At 48.5% G+C, this 21484-nt stretch overlaps 1 protein-coding gene across 3 annotated transcripts in view; it reads right to left on the reverse strand.

Moving 5' to 3' along the window:
* Positions 1-304: 304 nt before the first annotated feature.
* TMEM63C (transmembrane protein 63C) overlaps positions 305-21484 on the reverse strand; it is an 80326-nt gene continuing 59146 nt past the window's right edge. For all 3 annotated transcript variants that reach the window (XM_088460861.1, XM_088460862.1, XM_088460860.1), the window contains one exon: positions 305-1051. In XM_088460861.1, coding sequence (XP_088316987.1) covers positions 887-1051 — 165 coding nt within the window. In that variant the 3' untranslated portion in view covers positions 305-886. The remainder of the gene's footprint in view (positions 1052-21484) is intronic.

Genomic DNA, 21484 nt, shown 5'->3' on the forward strand with positions numbered 1-21484 from the left:
ATAATCTAACAGGGGCTAAAGAGAGGTCAGACATCCCAGCGCCAGACTCTGACTACAGTTGTCCCAGCGCCAGATTCTATGACTACAGTTGTCCCAGCGCCAGATTCTATGACTACAGTTGTCCCAGCGCCAGTTTCTATGACTACAGTTGTCCCAGCGCCAGACTTTATGATGACTACAGTTGTCCCAGCGCCAGATTCTATGAGTACAGTTGTCCAGTGCCAGATTCTGTGACTACAGTTGTCCCAGCACCAGACTCTATGACTATGCATGTTACATACAGAAAACACAATCAACCATACTCTTCTTTTAAAATTATATTTGGCAAAAATCAGCAAATTCTTAAATAAAATTTTTCAGATGCAAAATGCGCTGTCCCCATGCGAACGAAAAATAGAGCCAGGGAACGCAGCTATACAGAGGTTTCCATGTCGTGACCGTATAAGAGAGAACATACAAACACATATGTAACATTGAGGCGCCATGTTCCGCTAATACAAGTAGAAAGCTGGAGTATGACAATATGACTGAATGGGAGATGGGTGGGGTGCAGTGGTATTAGCCGCACCCCCTTCACGTGACGGTATCTACAACAGATTTCCTTGCACGCAGCTTCATATATAAACCTCACAGGTACCCTGGAGGCGTGCAGTCTCAGCAGGAAACGTTAGGGCATCTTACACCTAATAGAGGTTCAGTGGCCACCAGGGGGCCCCACAATGCAGGCTGGCCCACACACTGTCTGTCCAGGTGACTGCCCAATAAATCACAGCCTGACCCATCCAATGCTGGGAGAGGAGCTGAACTCGGCGCTGTATAATCCCCTGTGTGGAGAGCCAAACACACACAGCTTCAGGAGGACCGATATCCCTGGGTGGTGGTCCCTTCACATGTCTTCCCCCTTAATTAAAGTGTCCTCTGAGCTCTCAGCAGCCGCCTCTGGCACCTCTCCTGGGCTGTCAGCTCTGGTTTCTAGAGCACCATATGTGGGGTGGGCAGGAGAGGCTAGAGGTGAGAGGACCTGTTCTTGGAGGACAGAGGCCACAAAAACCTAGAGGACATAAATGATTAGACTGAGGAAATGATGTTAAATAAAAAGAAAAAACAGCACTTACCCAGATCAGGGAGACAAGTATTTATGCAGCAGTAAAGAAGAGTTTTTTGCTACCTCTTGACAACAGTACAGAAAAGGCAATATACTGCGCTTATATACTACGCTTATATACTGCGCTATTATACTGCGCTTATATACTACGCTTATATACTGTGCTTATATACTGCGCTTATATACTGCGCTTATATACTGCGCTTATATACTGCGCTTATATACCCCAGTCAGGACATTAATTCAAACACACGGAAAATATTAATAGGTTTAATTACCCGCACTTATGGTCAGAAAAAGTACATAGATTTGCAAGACATAAATACGAATAAATACACTACCTAAAGGAATATATATCATACTGGTAACAATATAGATAGCATTATAAAAAATACAGAGAGTTGATCAGACTCTATGGGCCAAATGTAATAGGGGGTCAGCTTTAGTAACAGTACAAACTCGCAAAAGTCTGTACTGAAACTCGCAATTTCAATAGCCTGCAAACTTTTCAGCTCTAGGCTACTGAATTTGCGAGTTTAGGCGAGTTTTTCGCTATGTAAACTGACACCTTTTAATGCGAGTAGCATTAAAAGGTTTGAGTTTTACAGAAGCCACCACAGATCAGTGAGATCCGTGATGGCTTCTGTGTTTGAAAAAAAACAAACGTGCACCCCCTCCCCAAAAGCATAACCAGCCCTGGGCTTTATAAAGCCTGTTCTGGTTCTCAATATACAGGGGCCCCCTACGCATTTTGGCCCCTGTATTTTAAGAACCAGCACAGGGCTTTGTTGAGCTGGTTCTGGAAAATCAGGGGACAAAACGAGTAGGGGGCCCCTGAATATTCCAAAACCAGCACCGACTCTTTCTAGCAGGGGGATAATGCCACAGCCAGGGAAAACCTTTCACCGGTTTCCCCGGCCAAAGCATTATCCCTGACCGCTAGTCAGTCCAGGCCGGGGATCTCTGGGGAGTTGGGTACCCCCCAATAAAGGGGTACCCCTCTCCAGGGCACCCCAGGCCTAGACTGATAGCCCAGGGCTATTCCCGGCACCCTAGGGTGCTGGGTGCCGGGTTGATAGTGTAAAGTGTAAAATTTAAGTTTCCATATCGTCTTTAGTTGTAGAACCATAAGTACCAGCAAGCCTCCCCCGCATGCTGGTATTTGGAGAACCACAAATACCAGCATGCGAGGCATTACGGGCCCGCTGGCACTTATAGTTCCACAACCAAATAAAATATGAGATATGGTAAGAACTTACCCTTGTTATCTCTATTTCTACGAAGTCCATAGGGTTCCACAGGATACCTTGGGGTATAGGTGTGACGTCAGTCGCAGGGCACCAAAGAGTTAAGCTTTCAGCCTCCCAGGATGCACTAGGTCCCCCTCCTATACCCCGCCCCCAGGCCAAGGCACCTCAGTTAGTTACCAAGCCATAGGCCGGAGGAGGAGAAGGAAGAGAGAGAACAAAGATCTGGACACATACAAGAATCACATTCTCACCAGAGGGAGACGGAAAACCGGTGACCAGAGCAAAGCCCATCTGCAGCACAGGTGCGACAGGGCGGGAGTCCTGTGGAACCCTATGGACTTCGTAGAAATAGAGATAACAAGGGTAAGTTCTTACCATATCTCATATTTTCTACTTCAGGGTCCATAGGGTATCCACAGGATACCTTGGGGATGTCCCAAAGCAGTATCCTTTAAGGGTGGGGACGCTCCTGTGCAGAAAGGAGAATCCGCCGCCCGAAGGAAGCATCCTGAGAGGCGAAGGTGTCAAACCTGTAATACCTCACGAAGGTATGGACAGAAGACCACGTAGCAGCCTTGCAGATCTGAACTGCCGAGGCACCACGTCAAGCTGCCCACGAAGGACCCACAGACCTAGTGGAATGAGCCTTCAGAGAAGGAGGGACCGGTAGGCCTTCATGAAGATAAGCTTCAGAAATAGCCATACGGATCCAGGCTGCCAAAGTTTGCTTTGAAGCAGGCCAACCCTTTTTACAGAAGCCATAGAGGACAACAAAGCGTCCGACTTCCTAAACAAAGAAGTGCGGTCCACATAAGTCCTTAAGGCCCGCACAACATCCAAAGAGGCCTCACCCACGGAAAGACCCGGTGAGTTAAAGGCCGGAACAACTATTTCCTCGTTAACATGAAACTGGGAAACAACTTTGGGAAGAAACTTGGGCCGAGTGCGGAGCACTGCCCTGTTCCCATGAAAAACCAAGAAAGGGGGTCTACAAGAAAGAGCCCCTAACTCAGAAACACGTCTGGCTGAAGCAACGGCCAGAAGGAAAACAGTCTTAGCTGTTAGCCATTTAATATCCACTGAGCCCAGTGGTTCAAACGGCGGTCCTTGGAGAGCCCTCAGGACCACAGCCAAATCCCAAGGCGCCACAGGTGGAACAAAGGGCGGCTGAATACGGAGAACACCTTGCATAAAGGTGCGCACATCCGGGATTGTAGCAATCCTACGGTGAAACCAGACAGATAGGGCCGAAACCTGTACCTTCAAAGAAGCAAGGCGAAGCCCATGATCTAGTCCCGCTTGCAGGAAGGCGAGAATCCGAGACAGACGAAACTCCCGCGGTGCATAACCTCTCGGTCGACACCACTGGAAGAACATATGCCACACGCGATGGTATATCCTCGCGGAAGACGGTTTCCGAGCTCGTAACATGGTACGCACCACAGAGCTGGAAAACCCCCGGGACCTCAGCATGGCCGTCTCAATAGCCACGCCGCCAAAGACAGCCGAGTCAGGTCCGGGTGAAGACAAGGACCCTGAGACAGAATGTCCGGTCGTAGCGGCAACCGCAGAGGACTGTCCACGGACAGACCCTGAAGGTCTGAGAACCAGTGCCGTCTGGGCCACGCGGGAGCTATCAACAGGAGCATCCCTCCTTCCTGTTTGAATTTCCGGATTACCCGTGGAAGAAGGGAGACCGGAGGGAACAGGTATGCGAACCTGAACGTCCACCGGACGGACAGAGCATCCACCAGAGACGCCCCTTCGTCTCTTGTGCGAGACCCGTACACCGGCAACTTGTTGTTGTGCCGGGACGCCATGAGGTCGATTTCTGGAAGACCCCACCTGTCCACCAGTAGTTGAAAAACGTCCGGGTGCAGGGACCATTCCCCTGGATGAACGTCCTGGCGACTTAGAAAGTCCGCCTGCCAATTTAGCACTCCCGGGATGAAGACCGCTGATATGGCCGGAAGATTGCGCTCCGCCCAAACCAGGATCCGAGAGACCTCTACGAGAGCCGCCCGACTGCGAGTTCCTCCTTGCCTGTTTATGTAGGCCACGGTGGTAGCATTGTCCGACTGGACCTGCACCGGGTGACCCTGGAGAAACCGCTGTGCCTGCAGGAGAGCATTGAAGACCGCACGGAGTTCCAAGATATTTATTGGAAGCTCCGCTTCTGTCGGCGTCCACCTGCCCTGGAACAAGTGTGGACCCGAAACTGCTCCCCAGCCCCGAAGACTGGCGTCCGTTGTCAACAGGACCCAATTTGGAACCCAGAACGGACGTCCCTTGTTGAGGTGGGTCGTCTTTAACCACCACGCAAGGGACAGGCGAACCTCCGGGGTGAGCACAATCGTCTGGAACTTCAGAGACTGAGGCAGCCCGTTCCACTTGGACAGGATCAGGTGCTGCAGAGGTCTGGAGTGAAACAGGGCGTATTCCACCATGTCGAACACCGACACCATGGAGCCCAGTAACCTCATCGCCGAGTGTAAGGACACCCGGCGGCTGTGCAGACAACTGCGCACCCTTGACTGTAAAGCAGAGATCTTGTCCTCCGTCACGAAGATCCTTTGCTGTCCCGAGTTCAATAAGGCTCCAAGATGCAGAATCCTCCGAGACGGGATTAGAGTGGACTTCTGCCAGTTGATTAGCCAGCCGTGCCGTTGCAGCAGTGCAATGGTCAGGTCCAAGTGGTGTAACAGGAGCTCTGGAGATCCTGTCACCAATAACAGGTCGTCCAAGTACGGCAACATGCGGACTCCTTGCAGCTGCAGAGAAGCCGCCATGACCGTCATCACCTTGGTGAAAACACGTGGTGCTGTCGCCAGGCCAAAAGGTAACGCCCGAAACTGGAAATGGTCGCTGCGGATTGCAAACCGAAAGAACTCTTGATGGCGCAAAAGAATAGGGACATGCAGGTAAGCGTCCTGTATGTCCAATGACACCATGTAGTCCCCAGGTTCCAGCGCCAGAATGATGGACCGTAGGGTCTCCATCCGAAACTTCGGGACCCGCAAAGACTTGTTGAGTGCTTTGAGGTTGAGAATCGGACGATATGACCCATTGGGTTTCTGTACCAAAAATAGATTTGAATAGAAACCCTGGCCCCTCTGGGAGAATGGAACAGGCACTATAACTCCAGCCTGGAGCATAGTGTGCAATACCTTCCGCAGCTCCGTAGCCTTGTTCCGGTCTGATGGTAGACCCGTGGTGAAGAATCGAGCCGGGGGTCTGTGCCGGAAGGAGAGGGCGTACCCGTGAGAGACCACCTCCAGAACCCAAGTGTCTGTCGTAGTGAACGACCAACACCGGGAGAACTGCAGCAGGCGGCCTCCCACCCTGGGATCCCCCAAGGGGAGACCCGGACCGTAAGGCCGCAGGCTTGTCATCTGGCTTGGGGGCCGGACGTCTGGTACTCCATGCCTGTTTCCGGGGCTTGCCCGATTTCTTAGGGCCAGCCTGTCGAGGAAACGACTGTGGTTTGGGCCTGCCCTGGGCCCTAGATGACCGAAAGGACGATGGTCCAGAACCAGAAGGAGCAGCGGCCGACGGGAGACAAGCAGATTTGGCTGCCGCCAGCGTGGCCACAATCTTATCCAGATCCGGACCGAAGAGAACTTCTCCGGTAAACGGCAACGCTTCCAGACCTTCTTGGATCTGCGTCCGCCTTCCAGGATCGCAGCCACAAGGTGCGACGAGCAGCTACCGCTGCTGAAGAAATTCTAGACACCAGAGTACTAATGTCTAGAGCCGCCTCGTTGATGTAGGTGGCCGAATCACGGAGATTGCCAATCAACTCCGCTTGTTCGGCCGGACAGTCGGATTCAAAAGAAGCCTCTAATGAATCCGCCCAGCGCTCCATCGCTCTGGCAACCCAGCAAATGGCCATAGCCGGCCGTGCTGCCCCCCCTGCAAGGGAATAAGCGGACTTCAGGCAGATTTCTACCTTGCGGTCCGTAGCATCCTTAAGGGAGGACATGGATGGCATCGGCAATGTGGCACTACGGACAAGACGGGTCACGTGAGAATCCACCTGTGGAGGGGATTCCCACTTCGCAAAATAATTATCCGCGAACGGATAAGCCACCGCCAGGCGTCTCTGCGGCTGGTATCTTTTGCCAGGTTGTTTCCACGCCTCCTCTAAATGGTCCACCAACTGACCCGAAAGAGGAAAGACTGTGGCATCGCCCTTCACATCTTTGAAAAAGGCATACTTAGATTTAGCCGCTGGGGGAACTTCGTCCTCAATCACCAAGGCTGTGCGGACCGCCCGAATAAGTCCAGGAATATATACTTTGGACTTAGCATCAGCGTCCTTAGTATGGAAAGGTTCCTGATCGTAAGGATCCAGAATCTCCCCATCATCAGACGTCCCTTCGTCATCCTCATAAGGAGCGGACAGAGACGCCACCGGCCTTTTATGAGGCCGCATCACAGACTCCCCTTGCAATACATCCGACAAGTGCTGTAAAGAACTCGTCAGGGAGTTAACCCACGCTGGCTCCTGAGAACCCGGGAGCGGGGAAATAGGGAGACTGTGGGGTACCACCAATTGTCGTGGGAACCCATGCATGGGTGACGACACCACAGACTGCTGGGACAAACCCATCGGAGTAAACGCGGGCTGCGGAGCTAACTGGCCCACTAAAGCTGTTAACGCCTGAGCGAAACAAGCCCAGGGCGGCTCCTGTACCGGTGCTGTAACCGTAATAGGCCGCGCCATGGACAACACTGCCGGCAAAGGCCCTCCGCGCTACCCTCCCCCTCCGCTAACGGTACTTTGCACGTGGTACACTGTAGCCGGAGGGGAAAATCACTTTCAGACATGATGGCACCACGTATGTGACCTCTCTCACCAATTAAGTATTAAATAGGCGAGAGACCACCCTGCAGCACCGCACCGCAAGGGCTTTAGCAGAAAGAACAGGGACAGTAATAAAGCTGACAGTTTAGAGAAGAATAGTTACAGGCAGCGCTAGCACAGTCACATACAATGCAGAGAAATAACAATTCCTGCACTAACAGCGCTGATCACTCAACTACACAGACACAGGGCCTGGTAGGACACAGCGCTGCATACACAGACCTGAGCCACAGCGGAGGAGAGGTATGCGGGGGGACCCAGACCACGATGCTTCCTTCCAGACTTCCAGCAGCGTTCACCATGCGTTGCAGAGAAGATGGCCGCCGAGGAGCAGAGAGAAGCTGGCCTGGGGGAGGAGCGCTGACACAGGACCAGTCAGCACAGTGCAGAGAGGGCTGTGTGCAGCGGGGGAGGCGCCGGCTGTGAGACAGGGAAGGCGCGCTCCCCTGGCATGCATTTAACCCCTGGGACGCCGCAGCGCTACCGCTCTGCTGCGGTCCACTGTCCCAGGGGGTAGTGGAAGCGCAGGTTGGTCGCCTGGCTCCACGCTGCAGCCAGTCCCCAGGGAGCCCCCTGCCTGGGGACTTAGGACCATGTGATCAGCGGGGACCCACCGCGGGACCCCGCTGCTTACCTCTGTCCCCCTTGAATCCGGCCATGGTCCGGAGCATCTGGGGTCACCGCTAGCTGTGACCCCAGACGCCCACCAGCATCCCCGGATCAGTACCGGCGTTCTGGTACCGGCGGGGTGTAGGGAAGACAGCATGGACGTCAGGACTGACTGTCCATGCTGTTCATCCAGTTGTGCAGCCACAGCTGCATGAAGAATAAGCTTCAGGGGCTCTTCTAGCCCCCACTCCAACAGGTGCACCCGACTCCGGCCGGGCACCAAACTAAACTGAGGTGCCTTGGCCTGGGGGCGGGGTATAGGAGGGGGACCTAGTGCATCCTGGGAGGCTGAAAGCTTAACTCTTTGGTGCCCTGCGACTGACGTCACACCTATACCCCAAGGTATCCTGTGGATACCCTATGGACCCTGAAGTAGAAATACGTAAATAAACACAAACCGTGAATGTAAAATTTGAATAAAACATACATGCACACTCACACATACCTGAAAAAAAAAAATCTATACTCACCTCTCCTATGCGTAGATCGCGTCCACTTGTCCAAGTAGGCAATCCAGGGGTTAAAAAAAAATCCACGCAAAAAAAAACGAGCCATGCCGTACCGAGCAAAGGTATGTGTGTACACATACCTTTGCTCCGCCTAAATGGCTGGGGCACACGTGTGCCCCGTCATTGGAGGGGCCGCCAGCCAATCAGGGAGCATCTCCGTCGGAGCAGCTCCCTGTTTGGCTTAATTCGGCCAGCCTGTGTGTCCTATAGACTGCAATGGTGAGAAATCCCCATTGAAGTCTATGGTGGGAACCGCTACATTGCTGACGTGTGCCCCGGTCATTTACGTGGAGCAAAGGTATGTGTACACACATACCCTTGCTGTGTCCGGCGTGGATCGGGTTTTTTTCGGTTTGTTGTTTAATCCCTGGATTGCCTACTTGGACAAGAGGACGCGATCGACGCACAGGAGAGGTGAGTATGGATTTTTCATTCAGGTACCCCTATGGATTACTTCGGATACTAGGTGAGTATGTGTGAGTGTGCATGTATATTTTATTCAAATTTTACATTCTGGGTGTGTGTGTGTTTATTTACGTATTTCTTTAGTTGTGGAACTACAAGTGCCAGCGGGCCCGTAATGCCCCGCATGCTGGTATTTGTGGTTCTCCAAATACCAGCATGTGGGGGAGGCTTGCTGGTACTTGTGGTTCTACAACTAAAGACAATATTTAACCCTTAATTTAACACACAACATTAACACTATGAACCCGGCACCCACCGCCCTAGGGTGCCGGGGATAGCCCCGGGCTATCAGTCTAGGCCTGGGGTGCCCTGGAGAGGGGGGCCCCTTTATTGGGGATCCCCGACCTGGACTGACTAGCGGTCAGGGATAATGCTTTGGCCGGGGAAACCGGTGAAAGGTTTTCCCTGGCTGTGGCATTATCCCCCCCCCCCGCTAGAAACAGTTAGGTGCTGGTTCTGGAATTTTCAGGGAACCCCTACTCGTTTTGTCCCCTGATTTTCCAGAACCAGCTCAACAAAGCCCTGTGCTGGTTCTTAATATACAGGGGCCCCCTATGCATTTTGGCCCCTGTATTTTTAGAACCAGAACAGGCTTTATAAAGCCCGGGGCTGGTAAGGCTTTTGGGTAGGGGGTGCACGTAATTTTTTTTTTATTTAAAAACCTTTTACATAAGTACACACAGAAACATGTACATATCTCATGGTTATGTGCATGTTTCTGTGTTAAAATTACTTGCTCAGGATGTACTCGCTAGCCTGAAGCAGGTCTACTATTTGGGGACTTTTGGTTATCTTTTTTTTGCGAGTCTGAAACTGACACCCTATTACATTGGGCGACTTGATTGTTTTCAATGTGAAAACATCTGGATGAGAGTTTGAGAATGGGGAGTTTTAGTAACTCTGAAAAATGCGAGTTTTAGTGAACAGAGGGCCTGATTCAGACCCGGTCGCAAGCGCTGATCGCTCGCAACCGGGTCGATGGTGGCCCAGAGCACATGCGTATGACGGAGCCGGCTCCGTCGTGCGCATGCGCGAGACCCGGATAGCGACGGGCAATCCGTCGCTCCAGGTCTCGCACCAAAGGGGGCGTGCTGTCGATGTTGAGTGACAGCACGCCCCCTTTGGTGGGCGGGCCAGGGGGGTGGCTGCCCAGACGGATGCGTTCCCATGAGAATGCCTACCGTCTGGGGGCGGCCCCACTGACATCACAAGTGATGTCAGTGGGAGAGCTTTCGGCTCTGTTTGAGCCGAAAGCTCTCTGGGGCTTGCGGCCACGAGACCCTACCACAAGGGTCTCGTCGCAAGCCCGATGGTCTTGAGGGTCTTGACCATCGCGACCATCATCCTGGCCGCTCGCATTAGCTGTTCGTGGCGAGTCATATCCGGCGTTTCATGTCCATGTGGGTCCAGGATATGACACGCCACAGTGATGGCGGAAGTAATGCTAAGAAGGGCGGAAATAGCCCTAATACCAATACTTTAAAAAGGTTTTAAAACAACTCACAAATATAATATTTGAAGAAGAATTACTGCAATATATTAGATATAAGCTGAAGAACTGATAAAAATCTATAGCTTACAGGTGCGCTCTTACATACAGGAAGTGATGTGGACTCCTGACCCTGATTGAACTCCTAATGGGGTATAAATACCTGACCTTTACATCTATACACTATCCCCTTGATGAAGTCATAGGATGAAACGCGTTGGAGAGGGACTGTTACTTGCCTCATGAGCTTTGAAGAAAACTAACTTTTCCATACACTCAGATAAGCTGCTATTATTTACAACTTGCTCATTCCTCTTTTAACTATTTATACTGTACCTTGATTTACTTTTATGATGATTCATATGTTGGTTAGGAACTTTGCCTAACTATGGGCGTTTTTATTCTTTGTTTTAGTAAATAAATCTTCTTTTATATTTATTCCATTGCATTGGCACTTTTTGTTCCTAGTGACTTAAGTTTACAGGACTATATTATCTTTTTCACAGAACGTTAATTGTTTACATATATATATATATATATATATATATATATATATATTTTGATAACGCACAGGCACTTCTTATTCATTTTACATAACACTATTTTATTGTTTATCTGATAAGTTATTTATTGCACGTTATTAATTTATTGTGATTGCACAAGACACTTTATATTCACTTGCTGATTTACATATTATTTACATGGAAAAATATTTATTTTACTTAGCATACCTGTCGCTTAAGGGTCAATACAAATTCTGTTTATTTATTTTCTAAATACTTGCACTAGTATTTTTCTATTTACCCAGAGCTGACACCTAAAATATTTATAGGTTGAGGTGCTATCTAATTTCAAATTGTCCATTTTTGTATCATAAATTTACAAATAGTGGTGCTATACCCATCTATTTTTCTATATTGATATATATATATATATTCCTTTAGGCAGTGTATTTATGTCTATGTAAATTGATGTACTTTTTCTGACCATAAGTGCGGGCAATTAAACCTATGAATTGTTTATGTGTGTTTGAATGAATCTCCTGACTGGGGTATATAAGCGCAGTATATAAGCGCAGTGTGTAAGGGCAGTATATAAGCGCAGTGTGTAAGGGCAGTATATAAGCGCAGTGTGTGTAAGGGCAGTATATAAGCGCAGTGTGTAAGGGCTGTATATAAGCGCAGTGTGTAAGGGCAGTATATAAGCGCAGTGTGTTAGGGTAGTATATAAGCGCAGTGTGTGTAAGGGCAGTATATAAGCGCAGTGTGTAAGGGCTGAATATAAGCGCAGTGTGTTAGGGTAGTATATAAGCGCAGTGTGTGTAAGGGCAGTATATAAGCGCAGTGTGTAAGGGCAGTGTATAAGCGCAGTGTGTAAGCGCAGTATATAAGCGCAGTGTGTAAGGGCAGTATATAAGCGCAGTGTGTAAGGGCAGTATATAAGCGCAGTGTGTAAGGGCTGTATATAAGCGCAGTGTGTAAGGGCTGTATATAAGCGCAGTGTGTAAGGGCAGTATGTAAGCGCAGTATGTAAGTGCAGTGTGTAAGGGCAGTATATAAGCGCAGTGTGTAAGGGCAGTGTGTAAGGGCTGTATATAAGCGCAGTGTGTAAGGGCAGTATATAAGCGCAGTGTGTTAGGGTAGTATATAAGCGCAGTGTGTAAGGGCTGTATATAAGCGCAGTGTGTAAGGGCAGTATATAAGCGCAGTGTGTTAGGGTAGTATATAAGCGCAGTGTGTGTAAGGGCAGTATATAAGCGCAGTGTGTGCAAGGGCAGTATATAAGCGCAGTGTGTAAGGGCAGTATATAAGCGCAGTGTGTAAGGGCTGTATATAAGCGCAGTGTGTAAGGGCAGTATATAAGCGCAGTGTGTAAGGGCTGTATATAAGCGCAGTGTGTGTAAGGGCAGTATATAAGCGCAGTGTGTGTAAGGGCTGTATATAAGCGCAGTGTGTAAGGGCTGTATATAAGCGCAGGGTGTAAGCGTTGTAAATAAGCGCAGTGTGTAAGGGTTGTAAGTAAGCGCAGTGTGTAAGGGCTGTATGTAAGCGCAGTATATAAGCGCAGTGTGTAAGGGCAGTATATAAGCGCAGTGTGTTAGGGTAGTATATAAGCGCAGTGTGTGTAAGGGCAGTATATAAGCGCAGTGTGTAAGGGCTGTATATAAGCGCAGTGTGTAAGGGCTGTATATAAGCGCAGTGTGTAAGGGCAGTATATAAGCGCAGTATGTAAGTGCAGTGTGTAAGGGCAGTATATAAGCGCAGTGTGTAAGGGCTGTATATAAGCGCAGTGTGTAAGGGCAGTATATAAGCGCAGTGTGTGTAAGGGCTGTATATAAGCGCAGTGTGTAAGGGCTGTATATAAGCGCAGGGTGTAAGGGTTGTAAATAAGCGCAGTGTGTAAGGGTTGTAAGTAAGCGCAGTGTGTAAGGGCTGTATGTAAGCGCAGTGTGTAAGGGCAGTGTATAAGCGCAGTGTGTAAGCGCAGTGTATAAGCGCAGTGTGTAAGGGCAGTATATAAGCGCAGTGTGTTAGGGCAGTATATAAGCGCAGTGTGTTAGGGTAGTATATAAGCGCAGTGTGTGTTAGGGCTGTATATAAGCGCAGTGTGTAAGGGCAGTATATAAGCGCAGTGTGTAAGGGCAGTATATAAGCGCAGTGTGTTAGGGCAGTATATAAGCGCAGTGTGTTAGGGTAGTATATAAGCGCAGTGTGTGTTAGGGCTGTATATAAGCGCAGTGTGTAAGGGCAGTATATAAGCGCAGTGTGTGCAAGGGCAGTATATAAGCGCAGTGTGTAAGGGCAGTATATAAGCGCAGTGTGTAAGGGCTGTATATAAGCGCAGTGTGTAAGGGCAGTATATAAGCGCAGTGTGTTAGGGTAGTATATAAGCGCAGTGTGTGTAAGGGCAGTATATAAGCGCAGTGTGTAAGGGCTGTATATAAGCGCAGTGTGTGTAAGGGCTGTATATAAGCGCAGTGTGTAAGGGCTGTATATAAGCGCAGGGTGTAAGGGTTGTAAATAAGCGCAGTGTGTAAGGGTTGTAAGTAAGCGCAGTGTGTAAGGGCTGTATGTAAGCGCAGTGTGTAAGGGCAGTGTATAAGCGCAGTGTGTAAGGGCAGTATATAAGCGCAGTGTGTTAGGGCAGTATATAAGCGCAGTGTGTTAGGGCAGTATATAAGCGCAGTGTGTTAGGGTAGTATATAAGCGCAGTGTGTGTTAGGGCTGTATATAAGCGCAGTGTGTAAGGGCAGTATAAAAGCGCAGTGTGTAAGGGCAGTATATAAGCGCAGTGTGTAAGGGCAGTATATAAGCGCAGTGTGTAAGGGCAGTGTGTTAGGGCAGTATATAAGCGCAGTGTGTAAGGGCAGTATATAAGCGCAGTGTGTGTAAGGGCAGTATATAAGCGCAGTGTGTAAGGGCAGTATTTAAGCGCAGTGTGTGTTAGGGCTGTATATAAGCGCAGTGTGTAAGGGCAGTATATAAGCGCAGTGTGTTAGGGTAGTATATAAGCGCAGTGTGTGTAAGGGCTGTATATAAGCGCAGTGTGTAAGGGCTGTATATAAGCGCAGTGTGTTAGGGCAGTATATAAGCGCAGTGTGTGTAAGGGCAGTATATAAGCGCAGTGTGTAAGGGCTGTATATAAGCGCAGTGTGTAAGGGCAGTATATAAGCGCAGTGTGTAAGGGCAGTATATAAGCGCAGTGTGTAAGGGCAGTATATAAGCGCAGTGTGTAAGGGCAGTGTGTTAGGGCAGTATATAAGCGCAGTATATAAGCGCAGTGTGTAAGGGCAGTATATAAGCGCAGTGTGTAAGGGCTGTATATAAGCGCAGTGTGTAAGGGCAGTATATAAGCGCAGTGTGTAAGGGCAGTATATAAGCGCAGTGTGTTAGGGTAGTATATAAGCGCAGTGTGTAAGGGCTGTATATAAGCGCAGTGTGTAAGGGCAGTGTGTTAGGGCAGTATATAAGCGCAGTGTGTAAGGGCAGTATATAAGCGCAGTGTGTGTAAGGGCTGTATATAAGCGCAGTGTGTAAGGGCTGTATATAAGCGCAGTGTGTAAGGGCAGTATATAAGCGCAGTGTGTAAGGGCAGTATATAAGCGCAGTGTGTAAGGGCAGTATATAAGCGCAGTGTGTAAGGGCAGTGTGTTAGGGCAGTATATAAGCGCAGTGTGTAAGGGCTGTATATAAGCGCAGTGTGTAAGGGCAGTATATAAGCGCAGTGTGTAAGGGCAGTATATAAGCGCAGTGTGTGTAAGGGCAGTATATAAGCGCAGTGTGTAAGGGCAGTATGTAAGTGCAGTGTGTAAGGGCAGTATATAAGCACAGTGTGTAAGGGCTGTATATAAGCGCAGTGTGTAAGGGCAGTATATAAGCGCAGTGTGTAAGGGCAGTATATAAGCGCAGTGTGTTAGGGTAGTATATAAGCGCAGTGTGTAAGGGCTGTATATAAGCGCAGTGTGTAAGGGCAGTGTGTTAGGGCAGTATATAAGCGCAGTGTGTAAGGGCAGTATATAAGCGCAGTGTGTGTAAGGGCTGTATATAAGCGCAGTGTGTAAGGGCTGTATATAAGCGCAGTGTGTTAGGGCAGTATATAAGCGCAGTGTGTGTAAGGGCAGTATATAAGCGCAGTGTGTGTAAGGGCAGTATATAAGCGCAGTGTGTAAGGGCTGTATATAAGCGCAGTGTGTAAGGGCTGTATATAAGCGCAGTGTGTAAGGGCTGTATATAAGCGCAGTGTGTAAGGGCTGTATATAAGCGCAGTGTGTAAGGGCTGTATATAAGCGCAGTGTGTAAGGGCAGTATATAAGCGCAGAGTGTAAGGGCAGTATATAAGCGCAGTGTGTTAGGGCTGTATATAAGCGCAGTGTGTAAGGGCAGTATATAAGCGCAGTGTGTAAGGGCTGTATATAAGCGCAGTGTGTAAGGGCTGTATATAAGCGCAGTGTGTAAGGGCTGTATATAAGCGCAGTGTGTAAGGGCAGTATATAAGCGCAGTGTGTTAGGGCTGTATATAAGCGCAGTGTGTAAGGGCAGTATATAAGCGCAGTGTGTAAGGGCAGTGTGTAAGGGCTGTATATAAGCGCAGTGTGTAAGGGCAGTATATAAGCGCAGTGTGTAAGGGCTGTATATAAGCGCAGTGTGTAAGGGCAGTGTGTTAGGGCAGTATATAAGCGCAGTGTGTAAGGGCAGTATATAAGCGCAGTGTGTGTAAGGGCAGTATATAAGCGCAGTGTGTAAGGGCAGTATATAAGCGCAGTGTGTAAGGGCTGTATATAAGCGCAGTGTGTAAGGGCAGTATATAAGCGCAGTGTGTTAGGGCTGTATATAAGCGCAGTGTGTAAGGGCAGTATATAAGCGCAGTATATAAGCGCAGTGTGTAAGGGCTGTATATAATCGCAGTGTGTAAGGGCTGTATATAAGCGCAGTGTGTAAGCGCAGTGTGTAAGGGCTGTATATAAGCGCAGTGTGTAAGGGCTGTATATAAGCGCAGTGTGTAAGGGCTGTATATAAGCGCAGTGTGTAAGGGCAGTATATAAGCGCAGTGTGTTAGGGCTGTATATAAGCGCAGTGTGTAAGGGCAGTATATAAGCGCAGTGTGTAAGGGCAGTGTGTAAGGGCTGTATATAAGCGCAGTGTGTAAGGGCAGTATATAAGCGCAGTGTGTAAGGGCTGTATATAAGCGCAGTGTGTAAGGGCAGTGTGTTAGGGCAGTATATAAGCGCAGTGTGTAAGGGCAGTATATAAGCGCAGTGTGTGTAAGGGCAGTATATAAGCGCAGTGTGTAAGGGCAGTGTGTTAGGGCAGTATATAAGCGCAGTGTGTAAGGGCAGTATATAAGCGCAGTGTGTAAGGGCAGTATATAAGCGCAGTGTGTAAGGGCAGTGTGTAAGGGCTGTATATAAGCGCAGTGTGTAAGGGCAGTATATAAGCGCAGTGTGTAAGGGCTGTATATAAGCGCAGTGTGTAAGGGCAGTGTGTTAGGGCAGTATATAAGCGCAGTGTGTAAGGGCAGTATATAAGCGCAGTGTGTGTAAGGGCAGTATATAAGCGCAGTGTGTAAGGGCAGTATATAAGCGCAGTGTGTAAGGGCAGTATATAAGCGCAGTGTGTAAGGGCTGTATATAAGCGCAGTGTGTAAGGGCAGTATATAAGCGCAGTGTGTTAGGGCTGTATATAAGCGCAGTGTGTTAGGGTAGTATATAAGCGCAGTGTGTAAGGGCTGTATATAAGCGCAGTGTGTAAGGGCAGTGTGTAAGGGCTGTATATAAGCGCAGTGTGTAAGGGCTGTATATAAGCGCAGTGTGTAAGGGCAGTGTGTAAGGGCTGTATATAAGCGCAGTGTGTAAGGGCAGTGTGTTAGGGCAGTATATAAGCGCAGTGTGTAAGGGCAGTATATAAGCGCAGTGTGTAAGGGCTGTATATAAGCGCAGTGTGTAAGGGCTGTATATAAGCGCAGTGTGTAAGGGCAGTATATAAGCGCAGTGTGTAAGGGCAGTATATAAGCGCAGTGTGTTAGGGTAGTATATAAGCGCAGTGTGTAAGGGCTGTATATAAGCGCAGTGTGTAAGGGCTGTATATAAGCGCAGTGTGTTAGGGCAGTATATAAGCGCAGTGTGTGTAAGGGCAGTATATAAGCGCAGTGTGTGTAAGGGCAGTATATAAGCGCAGTGTGTAAGGGCTGTATATAAGCGCAGTGTGTAAGGGCTGTATATAAGCGCAGTGTGTAAGGGCTGTATATAAGCGCAGTGTGTAAGGGCAGTATATAATCGCAGTGTGTGTAAGGGAAGTGTGTAAGGGCAGTGTGTAAGGGCTGTATATAAGCGCAGTGTGTGTAAGGGAAGTGTGTAAGGGCAGTGTGTAAGGGCTGTATATAAGCGCAGTGTGTAAGGGCAGTATATAATCGCAGTGTGTGTAAGGGAAGTGTGTAAGGGCAGTGTGTAAGGGCAGTATATAATCGCAGTGTGTGTAAGGGAAGTGTGTAAGGGCAGTGTGTAAGGGCTGTATATAAGCGCAGTGTGTAAGGGCAGTATATAAGCGCAGTGTGTTAGGGTAGTATATAAGCGCAGTGTGTGTAAGGGCAGCATATAAGCGCACTGTGTAAGGGCTGTATATAAGCGCAGTGTGTAAGGGCTGTATATAAGCGCAGTGTGTAAGGGTTGTAAATAAGCGCAGTGTGTAAGGGCTGTATGTAAGCGCAGTGTGTAAGGGCAGTGTGTAAGCGCAGTATATAAGCTCAGTGTGTAAGGGCAGTATATAAGCGCAGTGTGTAAGGGCAGTATATAAGCGCAGTGTGTAAGGGCTGTATATAAGCGCAGTGTGTAAGGGCAGTGTGTTAGGGCAGTATATAAGCGCAGTGTGTAAGGGCAGTATATAAGCGCAGTGTGTGTAAGGGCAGTATATAAGCGCAGTGTGTAAGGGCAGTGTGTTAGGGCAGTATATAAGCGCAGTGTGTAAGGGCAGTATATAAGCGCAGTGTGTAAGGGCAGTATATAAGCGCAGTGTGTAAGGGCAGTGTGTAAGGGCTGTATATAAGCGCAGTGTGTAAGGGCAGTATATAAGCGCAGTGTGTAAGGGCTGTATATAAGCGCAGTGTGTAAGGGCAGTGTGTTAGGGCAGTATATAAGCGCAGTGTGTAAGGGCAGTATATAAGCGCAGTGTGTGTAAGGGCAGTATATAAGCGCAGTGTGTAAGGGCAGTATATAAGCGCAGTGTGTAAGGGCAGTATATAAGCGCAGTGTGTAAGGGCTGTATATAAGCGCAGTGTGTAAGGGCAGTATATAAGCGCAGTGTGTTAGGGCTGTATATAAGCGCAGTGTGTTAGGGTAGTATATAAGCGCAGTGTGTAAGGGCTGTATATAAGCGCAGTGTGTAAGGGCAGTGTGTAAGGGCTGTATATAAGCGCAGTGTGTAAGGGCTGTATATAAGCGCAGTGTGTAAGGGCAGTGTGTAAGGGCTGTATATAAGCGCAGTGTGTAAGGGCAGTGTGTTAGGGCAGTATATAAGCGCAGTGTGTAAGGGCAGTATATAAGCGCAGTGTGTAAGGGCTGTATATAAGCGCAGTGTGTAAGGGCTGTATATAAGCGCAGTGTGTAAGGGCAGTATATAAGCGCAGTGTGTAAGGGCAGTATATAAGCGCAGTGTGTTAGGGTAGTATATAAGCGCAGTGTGTAAGGGCTGTATATAAGCGCAGTGTGTAAGGGCAGTATATAAGCGCAGTGTGTTAGGGCAGTATATAAGCGCAGTGTGTGTAAGGGCAGTATATAAGCGCAGTGTGTGTAAGGGCAGTATATAAGCGCAGTGTGTAAGGGCTGTATATAAGCGCAGTGTGTAAGGGCTGTATATAAGCGCAGTGTGTAAGGGCTGTATATAAGCGCAGTGTGTAAGGGCAGTATATAATCGCAGTGTGTGTAAGGGAAGTGTGTAAGGGCAGTATATAAGCGCAGTGTGTGTAAGGGCAGTGTGTAAGGGCTGTATATAAGCGCAGTGTGTAAGGGCAGTATATAAGCGCAGTGTGTTAGGGTAGTATATAAGCGCAGTGTGTGTAAGGGCAGCATATAAGCGCACTGTGTAAGGGCTGTATATAAGCGCAGTGTGTAAGGGCTGTATATAAGCGCAGTGTGTAAGGGTTGTAAATAAGCGCAGTGTGTAAGGGCTGTATGTAAGCGCAGTGTGTAAGGGCAGTGTGTAAGCGCAGTATATAAGCTCAGTGTGTAAGGGCAGTATATAAGTGCAGTGTGTAAGGGCTGTATATAAGCACAGTGTGTAAGGGCAGTGTGTAAGGGCTGTATATAAGCGCAGTGTGTAAGGGCAGTATATAAGCGCAGTGTGTTAGGGTAGTATATAAGCGCAGTGTGTGTAAGGGCAGTATATAAGCGCACTGTGTAAGGGCTGTATATAAGCGCAGTGTGTAAGGGCAGTATATAAGCGCAGTATGTAAGTGCAGTGTGTAAGGGCTGTATATAAGCGCAGTGTGTAAGGGCTGTATATAAGCGCAGTGTGTAAGGGCTGTATATAAGCGCAGTGTGTAAGGGCAGTATATAAGCGCAGTGTGTTAGGGCTGTATATAAGCGCAGTGTGTAAGGGCTGTATATAAGCGCAGTGTGTAAGGGCAGTGTGTTAGGGCAGTATATAAGCGCAGTGTGTAAGGGCAGTATATAAGCGCAGTGTGTAAGGGCAGTATATAAGCGCAGTGTGTAAGGGCTGTATATAAGCGCAGTGTGTAAGGGCAGTATATAAGCGCAGTGTGTTAGGGCTGTATATAAGCGCAGTGTGTTAGGGTAGTATATAAGCGCAGTGTGTAAGGGCTGTATATAAGCGCAGTGTGTAAGGGCAGTGTGTAAGGGCTGTATATAAGCGCAGTGTGTAAGGGCTGTATATAAGCGCAGTGTGTAAGGGCAGTGTGTAAGGGCTGTATATAAGCGCAGTGTGTAAGGGCAGTGTGTTAGGGCAGTATATAAGCGCAGTGTGTAAGGGCAGTATATAAGCGCAGTGTGTAAGGGCTGTATATAAGCGCAGTGTGTAAGGGCTGTATATAAGCGCAGTGTGTAAGGGCAGTATATAAGCGCAGTGTGTAAGGGCAGTATATAAGCGCAGTGTGTTAGGGTAGTATATAAGCGCAGTGTGTAAGGGCTGTATATAAGCGCAGTGTGTAAGGGCAGTATATAAGCGCAGTGTGTTAGGGCAGTATATAAGCGCAGTGTGTGTAAGGGCAGTATATAAGCGCAGTGTGTGTAAGGGCAGTATATAAGCGCAGTGTGTAAGGGCTGTATATAAGCGCAGTGTGTAAGGGCTGTATATAAGCGCAGTGTGTAAGGGCTGTATATAAGCGCAGTGTGTAAGGGCAGTATATAATCGCAGTGTGTGTAAGGGAAGTGTGTAAGGGCAGTATATAAGCGCAGTGTGTGTAAGGGCAGTGTGTAAGGGCTGTATATAAGCGCAGTGTGTAAGGGCAGTATATAAGCGCAGTGTGTTAGGGTAGTATATAAGCGCAGTGTGTGTAAGGGCAGCATATAAGCGCACTGTGTAAGGGCTGTATATAAGCGCAGTGTGTAAGGGCTGTATATAAGCGCAGTGTGTAAGGGTTGTAAATAAGCGCAGTGTGTAAGGGCTGTATGTAAGCGCAGTGTGTAAGGGCAGTGTGTAAGCGCAGTATATAAGCTCAGTGTGTAAGGGCAGTATATAAGTGCAGTGTGTAAGGGCTGTATATAAGCACAGTGTGTAAGGGCAGTGTGTAAGGGCTGTATATAAGCGCAGTGTGTAAGGGCAGTATATAAGCGCAGTGTGTTAGGGTAGTATATAAGCGCAGTGTGTGTAAGGGCAGTATATAAGCGCACTGTGTAAGGGCTGTATATAAGCGCAGTGTGTAAGGGCAGTATATAAGCGCAGTATGTAAGTGCAGTGTGTAAGGGCTGTATATAAGCGCAGTGTGTAAGGGCTGTATATAAGCGCAGTGTGTAAGGGCTGTATATAAGCGCAGTGTGTAAGGGCAGTATATAAGCGCAGTGTGTTAGGGCTGTATATAAGCGCAGTGTGTAAGGGCTGTATATAAGCGCAGTGTGTAAGGGCAGTGTGTTAGGGCAGTATATAAGCGCAGTGTGTAAGGGCAGTATATAAGCGCAGTGTGTGTAAGGGCAGTATATAAGCGCAGTGTGTAAGGGCAGTGTGTAAGGGCAGTATATAAGCGCAGTGTGTAAGGGCTGTATATAAGCGCAGTGTGTAAGGGCAGTATATAAGCGCAGTGTGTTAGTGCTGTATATAAGCGCAGTGTGTAAGGGCTGTATATAAGCACAGTATATAAGCGCAGTGTGTGTAAGGGCAGTATATAAGCGCAGTGTGTGTAAGGGCAGTATATAAGCGCAGTGTGTAAGGGCTGTATATAAGCGCAGTGTGTAAGGGCAGTATATAAGCGCAGTGTGTAAGGGCAGTATATAAGCGCAGTGTGTAAGGGCTGTATATAAGCGCAGTGTGTAAGGGCTGTATATAAGCGCAGTGTGTAAGGGCTGTATATAAGCGCAGTGTGTAAGGGCAGTATATAAGCGCAGTGTGTAAGGGCAGTATATAAGCGCAGTGTGTTAGGGTAGTATATAAGCGCAGTGTGTGTAAGGGCAGTATATAAGCGCACTGT

Source organism: Taudactylus pleione, unplaced genomic scaffold (assembly GCF_031769625.1).
Source record: "Taudactylus pleione unplaced genomic scaffold, aTauple2 ptg000987l, whole genome shotgun sequence".
In the NCBI taxonomy this organism is placed as follows: Eukaryota; Metazoa; Chordata; class Amphibia; order Anura; family Myobatrachidae; genus Taudactylus; species Taudactylus pleione.